The sequence below is a fragment of the Acanthochromis polyacanthus genome, chromosome 20 (genome assembly GCF_021347895.1).
Source record: "Acanthochromis polyacanthus isolate Apoly-LR-REF ecotype Palm Island chromosome 20, KAUST_Apoly_ChrSc, whole genome shotgun sequence".
Taxonomy (NCBI): domain Eukaryota; kingdom Metazoa; phylum Chordata; class Actinopteri; family Pomacentridae; genus Acanthochromis; species Acanthochromis polyacanthus.
This window is the reverse complement of record NC_067132.1, coordinates 21,837,622-21,848,587: the sequence shown is the minus strand read 5'-3', so window position 1 is coordinate 21,848,587 and position 10,966 is coordinate 21,837,622. Positions and strand designations below refer to the sequence as shown.

The 10,966-nt window shown below is 41.2% G+C and overlaps 1 protein-coding gene across 4 annotated transcripts; it reads left to right on the top strand.

Moving 5' to 3' along the window:
• Positions 1–951: 951 nt before the first annotated feature.
• On the top strand, positions 952–6,576 carry adcyap1a (adenylate cyclase activating polypeptide 1a). Of its 4 annotated transcripts, XM_022196234.2 has the most exons (7): positions 952–1,280; positions 1,497–1,601; positions 2,138–2,272; positions 2,884–2,988; positions 3,791–3,925; positions 4,463–4,583; positions 6,059–6,576. In XM_022196234.2, the coding sequence occupies exons 2-7, from the start codon at positions 1,504–1,506 to the stop codon at positions 6,065–6,067; spliced, it is 603 nt and encodes a 200-aa protein (XP_022051926.1). In that variant the 5' UTR covers positions 952–1,280; positions 1,497–1,503; the 3' UTR covers positions 6,068–6,576. The 4 variants fall into 4 exon arrangements, with proteins under 4 accessions (XP_022051926.1, XP_022051925.1, XP_022051924.1 ...); XM_022196233.2 differs by lacking the exon at positions 6,059–6,576 and having other exon boundaries at positions 952–1,378; positions 4,463–5,722; XM_022196232.2 differs by lacking the exon at positions 6,059–6,576 and having other exon boundaries at positions 954–1,280; positions 4,463–5,722.
• Positions 6,577–10,966: the final 4,390 nt, after the last annotated feature.

The window sequence follows — 10,966 nt, the reverse complement described above, 5'->3', positions numbered from 1 at the left end:
TAAATTAAAACAACAAAAAAGAAGCACAGTTACATATTATTAATCTGAGTAGTTTGGTGCAGAAACTTTCAGAGTTGAGTCTGTCAGTCGTGTTTCAGCACCGGACAGCTCCACAAGACAACAGCTAATATTACAGAGTGTATATTTTTTTTAAAAAAAACTAAAATGACACATTTTCATTGCTGTCAAATGAAAATCAAAGTTTGTATTAGAGTTTGGTGCTTGTGAATTCTTGACATAAACTAATGCCACTCCATAGCTTCTTTATGGGCTGGAGTAACTGAAAAATAACCTGTTTTGGAAAGCTGAAGGGCATTTTATTGCTAGAAATAAGGCACACTGCCACAAACTTGGGTGAAAATGGGGAAAAATAAATAAATGTATGCTTATACGTACAGTCAAATGCCACAGACATCTTTACTGGTGCCTTAATTACAAGAGAGGACAGCTCCACAAGACAGTGTGTAATGGTTTATGTGTATAAATATGTCAATAAGAGAGCTGTGTGGATGCATAAAAGAATACAACCTCCAAAAAAACTGTAGAAGTTCAGACATTCTGCATGCTCTAACCTGCTCAGGTGTAATAATGTCTGGTTGTGTAACTGATCTCTGAAACTTTTTCTAGAACCAACCCTGCCAATCTTGTTTCAGCTGCTCCGACGCAGATTTAGTCTCTCGACGTCTCCCACCTTCCTCCCCCCTCCTCGGGCATCAGAGGGGCCCCGACCACGTGATGCTATTTATAGCGTGACGTCAAATGTTGACATTAATTTGCTGTTTAATTAATGGTAATGTTTGAATTCAAGACCCATTCCTCTTTTTTATGACTTGGCTCGGGGTCTTTCATTGACGCGGAAGAAGGATGCTCTCCAATGGGACAGGGGCCCGATGACGCAGCCGCCCACCTCCCCCCCTCTCCCTTCTCCGTCCCCCCTCCCTCCCCGCACCTTCGTGACAAGTGAAAAAGGCATGCCTTTCGCATTCATGGATAAAAAACCCACTGGAGTTAAGTTGCACAGGACGCAGGGAAAGTTTTTTCCGCAGACAAATGTTCGGCGCTCTCCATCCGCTCCAGGACCGAGTACATGTAGAAATATCTGAGAAGTGAGCTGCGGGAGGGCTGCACACCCGGAACGAGCACAAGGACACTGAAGAGGCGCTTCATAGAGGGAATAGAGGAAGGGGGAGAGAGAGCGCTAGAGAGAGACTGAGATAGACATCCTATCTCACTCTCCCAGTTGAGATCTTCAGCGGATCGCGTCCAGCATCTCGCAACTGGTAAGAAGAGGCACTTTTTTTGTTTGTTTTTTTACGCAGCGTAAAAGTGGGGAGAGTGTCTGGAAAAAAAAGTCAGGTGTGGCTGTTTGGTCGCACAGGTATGGTGTGAAATTAATATCACAGAATCTAAACCAGTGCATCCAAGAACTGTTCTAATGAGTGGGTTTCGATTTTGCGCCTTTTCACTGACTTGATGCCATTTGTTTTCTTTTGCAGCAAGACAATGTCTAGTAAAGCGACTTTAGCATTACTCATCTATGGAATCATAATGCATTACAGCGTCAACTGCTCACCTGTGGGGCTTAGCTTCCCCAGTGTTAGGTATGTACACTCTCATCTGCCTTCAAGTTTCACTTTCCAGGTGCTGATGTCTGATTTTTACGCACAGAGAGGAGAGCTTTACATGACTGTACTGAGCAGCAGCGGCAGGACACAGGCTAAAGAGCATATCTGCTGTACAGTTGGTTATGTCTGAGGGTATAATAGCCTATTGGATTAGGGACTCTGACAGCCAATCCATAGGGCTGAGGAACATTCACCAGGGAACGGCGGTAATGCAATTTAGGCTACTGAGCCAGTGAATTACAGTCAATCCATCCTGCAGCCATCAGTCGAGCATTTTAAATGATTAGATAATTAATAGGAAACGATTTGGTCATAAAAATTACGTTAAAGCTCAGACTTTTTCAAAGTAACATTTCTGTATAGATAGAAACAGAAAAGAGTTCCTTCTCGTTTTTACGCATGAAAGTCTCCTCTCTTTCTGACAGATTTTTGTTTAAATGTGAGAATAATATTTACACGTGGCACAAGCTGGGAAACAGACTGTAAAGATTTGTCTATTTTCTCACATTCAGACTTGACAGTGAGGTTTATGATGAGGATGGAAACTCCTTCCCGTCCCTGGATTATGACAGAGACCAAATGGATGTGAGAAGCGCTCCGTCTGTCGCGGACGACGTCTACACTTTGTACTACCCACCGGAGAAAAGGTGACTATCAGCACTGTTTTACACAAACCCTTTTTGTTTTTCTTTCCCCCTCTTCGACGTTGGAGACATTCACATCTCATTACTGTAGTCCTATTTCTGTCTATGTATGTTGTTACGTTTTGTCTGAATCAACGTATCGTCGAAATGTTGTAACTCCAAACAAACAGGAGTTTTAAACTATTATTTTGGATTTTTTTTGTTCAAATTAGTCTTGTCTTTTTCGTTAAATTGAATCCTTATAGGGAAACTTAGTCGATTAAATCCCAAGGAATAAAAAAACAGCAATAACTAGCTGCAAGGGAGCGTCTGTAGAGTTTTAAAATCACATTTTTTCCAGTAAATTTGTGAACTATTCTACACAAACGGGAACAATGTAGGACATCCTGAGAGAATAATGCAAGAAAACACCTTTTTAATAGAACAGAAGTGAAATATTCTCACAATAACTTGTAGGATTTTGGTTTATTCCAGAAAAGATGGCAAAAAGGGGGGGTTTAAGGCCTAATTTTAATGCCACGATGGATTATTTTTTGCAGTGTAGCTCACTTGACATTGTTGCCTCTTGCGCTGGGTGTGTGGTGATTTTACTGTGTGGCTATCTATCATCCCAGAACGGAAAGGCATGCAGACGGCATGTTTAATAAAGCCTACAGGAAAGCGCTGGGTCAGTTATCAGCAAGGAAATACCTTCATTCTCTGATGGCAAAACGTGTAGGGTAAGAACATCTTCTTGGTTGTCCCCTCTTCTTTTATTTTATTGTACTTAATGTTTCTTTTTCTGTCCTCTGTGCGTTTTCTTTTGACTGATCCTTTTAAAAGCTCATAATTCACGCTGTTCCACGTACTGTACGTGTCTGTGCGCCCCGATTATCTCCCAGCATGCCGCTCAATCTGGCGCCCTCCGCCTCTGAATCAGCCTTTATTAATGCTATAAAGTCGTCGGGGGAGAGCACAAACGGGCACTTGATTGATTTGGGAAGTGTCATTTTCTGCGCTCGCTGCAGTGTGAGGCGCAGAGGGAAGAATTACCCCGCACAGGTTTAAATTTATTTCCATATGAATAATTTATAGGCCCCAGTCCCAGTGGTTCCCGATGGAAGAGGAGGGAGGGCTGCAGTTGCTCTGGCTTTATGAGCAGCATCGTAGTGCAAAGCGTATGCCAAATTACGCACGGGAGGGTTAAAAGTTAAGCAGAGAGAACGTGAACAGGTCTCCAAATTAAAAGCCTCTCATGCAAAAATGACACTGCTGCCCGTTTTTGCTGCTAAATCTGGTTATTTGCTCCAAAATGAGGACACAGATTAGGTTTCTCCACAGCAGCTCTCCAGGCTGCATTGAAGATCGTCCAGTGATTTATTTATTTATTTTTGCCTTTAAGATGGAGGCACAGAGATCTTCCTTCAAGTGTCCATGCAGGCTCTTCACCTCAGCTCCATACAGTGGGGAGGGGAGGGCTCATATGACTGCACATGTACCAGTGTGATGGTACTGAGATTTGCCTCTTGTTTCTCCTCACAGCGGGGGGAAAGTCCTGGACGACAGCTCAGAGCCCCTCTCCAAGCGACACTCAGACGGGATCTTCACAGACAGCTACAGCCGCTACCGAAAGCAAATGGCAGTCAAGAAATACCTGGCAGCAGTCCTGGGGAAAAGGTATAGACAGAGAATTAGAAACAAAGGACGGCGGCTGGCATATTTGTAGCATCCTCCTCTCTCCCCTCCTGATAAAAGAAAAAAAAAACACAAAAAAACTTAAGTGTATGCAGCCCCCAGATGAAGTCATTTTGAGATCTGACCAATCAGTGGATCGCTTTTGTGTTCTTAAACATGTATTTATGTATGAAGTAAGCCATTAAAATGAATATTTTGATAATAATATTGTTTTTTATTTTGTACTTAAAGCACTTGAGGACGCACATATCTACTTTGTGGACCAATTTTTGTTCATTTGAGAGAGAGAAAACGAATAGCCTCTATTTATGTAATCATGGATTTACTTTTTTTAGAGTTATTTATTGAGGAGGACACAATTGTTTGACATGATGATATGCTCCAACAGCCCTGTCTTTTAAACATTTAGTGGAGAGATTTGAATGTGAGGAAAATAAATAGTTTAAAAGACAATCAATGTATTGAATGCTGCTTTTTGTAAAGTGACATTAAGAGTTTAGTTGTCTTTATTCACAACAGCCTTGAAGACATAGGTTTTCACCAAATCCTACAAGACATAGACTTTGATGCCCTCCCGGACGGGGATGAGTTTGAGGCTTTTTTGGGAGACTGGCTGAAACAGTTTTCTCCCGAATTTCCGGTGAGTTTCAGGCTCTTTCCTGAGGCCGTGTCCTCGCAGGGGGGCTTCTCATGTCCCCATTTTTCTTCTCACCTTCAACTCTTGTGATCCAAACACTCAAACCCCAACTTCTTCTTCTTCTTCTTCTTCCACCTCATTTGTGCTCCTGTCTCTCGAGAGTCTCACAGATTTGAACCTGTAGCTCCACCTGTATCACATGCAGCCTGAATGTGGGGGAGGATAATGTGTTTACATATCATTACAGACTGATTGATTTTAGTCGATCTGGATTAAACCAGATGTAAGCCTTGTTGGTTGGCTTTAAAACATCCAAAATGCCACTTTTTTAAGTTAAGTTCTCGTCAAAAATTCTAAATCTGAGATGAAGACCAGAGTACTTCTGAGGTTTTTCTTACCCTTTTTTCTTCTGCAGTGTTTACAAAGTAAGCTTACACCTTTGACTCATGTAAAAGTGCCAGTCTTGTGTTTTTATCAACTGGATTCTGTGTTTGGAAACCTCTTATCCTGCTGAAGGTTTTCTCACGTCTCTCTCCGCCCATATAATAAGTATCACTGACATCTCCAGCACCATCAGGCAAAATTTAAGAAAAAAAATGACAAAAAAAAAGAAATGATACTTGTTACATGGTGACTTATCCATCAGTTTGTTCTTTGTGAGAGACATTCCAGGCAGTTTGAACTCTTGTGTTTGAACCTTCTGGGTCTATTGTGCTTCCCTTTTCTGTCATGTGAACCAATGTAAAAAAAAAAAAAAAAAAAAAAAAAACGACAGTAGATTGCATGATTAAAGTAATTGCACTAAAAGCCACCTCATCTGTGCAGACTACTCCAACTAGATGGTTTTGCTTGCTTCCTGACTACTACAAACATACATTTTCTGTCATCTGGATGTTGTTTTGTGCTCTTGTTCTCCTCACTTACATTTCTACACGAGCTGTATGTTAAACCTTGTCCTCCGCTGGAGAATCACTCTGAATGTACTTTACTGCTGGCAAGAATTTCTCAGTCTAATGTCATGATTTATAGGTTCTGTTACCCAGACGAGTGGAGATCTTTTTTTTTTTTTGTAATTTACTGTTGAATTGTGTTTGAAGAAAAAGCTGTGGACGATTAAAGTGGTCATTTTTTTATTATCTTTACCTGCAGTTTGGCACAAAAGCTGCCATGAGTGATTACAGTTAAAGAGGAAGGTAGAGATGTAAGAACACAAGGAGAAAGCACAGTTCGAAAGAAGCCAAATAAGAGGAGCAGAAGTGGGCCAAATGATAGGGAACATTCTGATTTAGAACAGTGAGATGAGGCGAATTTATCTTACAAACACAATCAAGCCAAAAAGATTTTGGTTCCCGAGTTTTGCACAGATTTGTGAGGGAGGAATACAGATTTTGAGGGTTTTAGTTTTCACACAGCAGGGTAACATTCTTCGATCTGTGTTTACTGTATCAATCTTTCTTTAATTTTGCATTCCCCTCTAGGCTTTGTGACGCAGGAAGCAGTTTGCAGCTGTGGTGCCTTGCATCGACTTTAAAATCGCCATGAATCACAGATGGCTATTTAGTGGCCCTACAATGCTGCACATCATCAGCTTGCATTTCACCCTTTTGTTGTTGTTGTTTTTGTGTTGCACAGTTGTTTGATAGGACCTTTAGCGTCATCCAGCTTAGATGTCAAGCGTTCCTGCTTGCACTGCTTTCTTTGATTTATAGAGCACTAGACGTTGGCTTTAATTTAATTTTACTTTTTGTGAAAATAGAGGTTAAGGAGCAGTTTACCGCTCTCCATGAAACATTATATGTACGATAATGAAAGAAGCGCCAATAGCCTTACTAAAAATGAAATAATCTTCAAAGATATATATATATATATATTTACTGTGTGGAAAGTGAATATTAGATACTTCAAATGGCAATCTGCAAAGCGTCAGGTCAATAAATGTTTAAAAAAATAACGTGTTGTAAGATTTGTATGAATAAATTTTTGTAAACAACAAAAATTTCGTCTAATCTTTGAAGCCGATATCACCATAAGCCTTTTTGTTTGAGAGGACTAGTGATGAAAACCTAAACCATGAGAAGGAAATAGACTTTATTATGACAGTTTTAATGGGATGTTACAGTGTATAAGAAGAGGCAGATCAAATAAGAGAAGGGAGAGGGGAACAATATGAAACATTAGCAGCATGATACATAAGGCAAAGCACACACAAGCAAGCTGAAAAATAAGAAGAGTCCATCACTGTTTTCCCCATCGGTGTGGGCGTTATGTGTTGTACTCGTGTGGATTCTCCGTAACTTCAAAAATAAATCAGCAAACCAGCGAAACGGAGCAAACCGGTGGTCAGGAGACCCACGTTTCTGCCCCACTTCGGTGGTGACTCAGTGGATTTTGGCGGCGGAACAGTGACACCAGTTGGCCGGGTGTCTGCCTCCCCTCGGGACAGCATGAGTAAAGAGACGTGGGAGGGATCACCCGGCCGGCGCCACACACTGCCTCGCTGCACTTTACACCTCTCCAGGACTTCAGCAGTCGCCACCAAAGGCCTGCAGGACTGATGGAACAGTTGGCCGGTGTCAACGCTGCTACACGCACTTAGTGCCAAACACAACAATGTGAGGCGAAAGAGGGCCGGAGTGGACTGGTTTGAACCAGGCATGCACAGAGATGAGGGAATACACGCATTTAGAGACATGTTTAAAACATTTAAATGTGCACAAGAACCCACAAAACTGAAACTGAAGCATTTCAGATAATTAAAAAACCCTTTAATAATTTGGGATTTTAGAGGTTTTGTGCCCCAAATGGTTCCAATAGTGTACTAAATAACACTGCAACAGTAGGAAATCCAAAGACATATTACTAATACTCCCCAATATACTGCCTTTGGGGTAAATGTCTGCATTTGAAACATTTTCTCATTTTATTCTTTAGAGATTAATTTTCACAGTGATTTTACAGTGCTAATATTCACAGATACAGGGTAGTGAAGCCTGGTTCATTCACGATCATTTGATGACAAGCACAACGTAGATACTTTTGTCTCAACAAATCTTAATATAATTTCAAAAATGACAGTAAGATCAGAGTGGGAGCTCTACATTTGACAGCTACTCCAACTGAACTAGCCTGTCTGAGCAAGTCTGCTGGTTGGTTTGGGGATCCTCACCCTAAAAACTGCTCAAAATTTGAAATAAAATTTTCTGCCGTTGTGAAGTATTGTAAAATTCTCTGACGTATAGGACAAACTTTTTATTCTTTCATTTTTTTTGCAGTAATACCCGATCGTGTCTATAGATTAGGGATTACTGAAGTGTAACTATTCTCTTAGGTCCTGGCACTTCACAGCAAAACTATGTTCACAAGTATAGCTCATACATATATTAAATATCGACATTAGCATAACCTGACATGGATTTGTAACACAACAGCAATTCAAATGATCATTTTCACAACAACTTACAAAAAATATCATGATCAGTGATGATATAATCCGTGTAACGCTCACATTAGAGTCTAGTTTTCCACTTTTTGAGATACTTGAAAGTAAACAATGATACATTTGCTCATATTTATTTGAGACATCAGTTGCTGTTACGGCATAGCAATCTTTTTATTTATATTCTATATATTATAACTGTGGTCCTGTCTGTCTTGAGTTAAATACAGACAGCTTTTTGATGCCCATAATGGCCTACAATATCTCTGTACAGATCTGGTTTTTAGCTTCTAGCTCTCTTTTTAGTGTCCAGTACCAATACAAAAGACTCAGCAGACTTGTATTTTCAGATGCAGACATTGTACACTTGTTTATTGTTTTTGCTTCCTTCGCCTTTCCTGCTATGACACGATAAATGTGCTCTGACAATAATTTATTGTCTCTGTATAAACAATGTTGTTTTGTCAGTAAACTTCACTGTACCACTGCCAAACACAATCATTTCTACTGGCCTTCGTCTAAATGATTCGCATGTTTCTTTCCCCTTTGCAAAGAAAAAGAGCAACAAAGTTCACATCAAGAGGTTGGAGGAGTTGCTTTAACAAAAAAAACAGAACTTTTAACTTGTAGAGTAGAATTTGAGCCCAGTGTCTCGTCATTTTTGCACTTTTTTAAGCAAATGTTTGTTGGTTTATGCAACAAAACTGCTTGGTTAAGTTTTGGGTTGGTTGAAATACACTTGTGCAAACACAGACCACAAAGCTCCAGTTGCTTTCTAGTTTGTGACTCATTGTAAGAATAGCCATAAAAAAAACAGTGGCATCTCAACATTTACAGCATTTACTGTGGCCCAGGGTAGCTATTACACATTTTGGTGTGAGACTGGGCCGTGCTGCTTTCAGTGTCCCATGTCAGGCTTGGTAGTTTACCTTGTCAACAAAAATGCAACAGTAGATGGTTGAATATACAAATGGCAGATGTGTGTGTCAGTCCAGTGTGCCTGCCTCCTGTTGAGCCTCCCACACTGGCTGGCATTTGGAATACCACCACCCTCCCTGCAGCCTCCACCCAGCGGTCTTTCCCCACAAGTGACACCATTTTATATATGTGTGTCAGTCTCAATTACAGCTAATGACCTTAAATAGATCCCCATATATCTGATAATAGGTCACCAGAGAGCACCACCATTTCTAGACGCCGGAGGCTTCTCTGCTCTCCAGACCTGCCCTCTGTAGTGCCTGAAATCTCTTAAAAGGGCTTCAATTACAATCACATCGCTAGCCACTGTGAGTACTTGCAGCAGCACAAAGCCATGCGCGCTAAGGGATGTTAGAGCGACGACCACACAAAGCCTGGCGTGTCTCTCTGGGCTCCCCTGTGTGCGTAATAACCCCTCTCAGACATGAAGGCAGAGCTTTGATTTTGTGGCTGCGGCCTCGACTCTCAGCAGAGTGCACACAGAGGATGATCAATGGGAGTGATCTGATTCCTGTGGCCCGTGCCAGACCCTTTCTTAACCCTGCTAACCCAATCAGCCAGTGTTGCCAAGCAACCGGTCCCAGGAGGATGCGTCGGGAGTGGGTGGGGTGTCAGTGGCCTTCCCGAGTACCGTAAGATCACTGGTGGATATATTTCACTCAAATGGCTTCAGTCTCAAGCGAAGTTGTCTTCTGTGGGCTGAATTGGCAAGTCGCTGGGAGGAGCTGATAAATAGGCTCAGCTTCAGGAAAACAGAGGTCGACTAATCCGTAGTGATTCATGGAACACACACAAGGCTTTCACAAATGAATCACACAGATAAAACATGTAACAGACAGAAAAAGTGCTAAAGTAGTAAAATCAATCTGCAGAGGAAATGCAAATTGTACAATTGAGGAAGCACCTGAAAGCTGTATTAGATTTAACATGTCTGTTTGTCTTGTTTTAAGGATTCTGAGCCCTTAAGAGGTAAAAGTATATGTGTGATGCTAGCAGCTCTGTGTGGCTCTGTTCAGGAACAGCACTGATTGGAGTTAAATGTGTCATTTTGTTAGATGCAGGAAGACATGGTGCTGCAGGAGTTAAAACTGTATAGAAAAAGGTTCTGGGTTTATCTGGGGCCTTTATGGGTGGAACTTCTATGTTCTCACTGAGCCTGCATGGCTTTTCTCAGAGTTTACCTGCCACTTACCAAACATTGCAGCATTGCAGGTTAATTGGTGACAGGTAGATTAACTCCAAATTGGCCCAAAGTGTCTGTTTGTGTTAGTTTGTGTGACTTTCAGGTGGTTCTGGCATCTGATCAAGATGTCTCCTGTGAGACTTCCTGTGGAGGTTTTCGGGCACATCCAGCCTTGAGGAGACCCTGATGTAGGCCCAGAACACACTTTGGGAATTATATTTATCTCATCTGGCCTGGGAGCACCATGGGATCCCTCAGGAGAAACTGGAAAACACTGCCGTGGACAGAAACACCTGGAATACCGACTGCCTACTTCCCAATTAAGCAGAAGACAATGAATCAACAAACAAATCTTCAGGATTCATGGTAGGAGAAACATAAATGTTGATATTTTGTGCCAATCCATGAGCTAGAGTTGGAGATATTTCAGTGGAAATGTGGAAATGTTTGATCTTCCAAGTGATAATACAAAGCAATCGAGTTAACAGTTGCTAAAATGCTTCAGTCTGTTGATCGACTAACCAATAGTCTGACATTACCATCTGCTGTAAAACAAAAACCCCTGCAACTCTAGTTATTGAGTTGTTGTGTTGGACTGACAAAAGTTTGTACAATCATCAGAACAGAATTGCTATTTTCTTTTTTAACATTTGCAGTTTTTGCCATGTGTTTGAAGGTTAAATTCAAGGATAAACTTTCCAAACATTAAACAGTATGTGAGTGTTTCAGCGGTGTATACAGAATCAAACTCCAAGCATCTGCACTTTCTAAGCCGCCTTCAGATAAAAG

Excerpts from the sequence above, each read along its gene's own strand:
- adcyap1a (XM_022196233.2), top strand. The coding sequence starts at position 1,504 with ATGTCTAGTAAAGCGACTTTAGCATTACTCATCTATGGAATCATAATG. Across the intron at positions 2,989-3,790 it reads CTGATGGCAAAACGTGTAGG|CGGGGGGAAAGTCCTGGACG; the intron begins GTAAGAACATCT and ends TTCTCCTCACAG. Across the intron at positions 3,926-4,462 it reads GCAGCAGTCCTGGGGAAAAG|CCTTGAAGACATAGGTTTTC; the intron begins GTATAGACAGAG and ends TATTCACAACAG.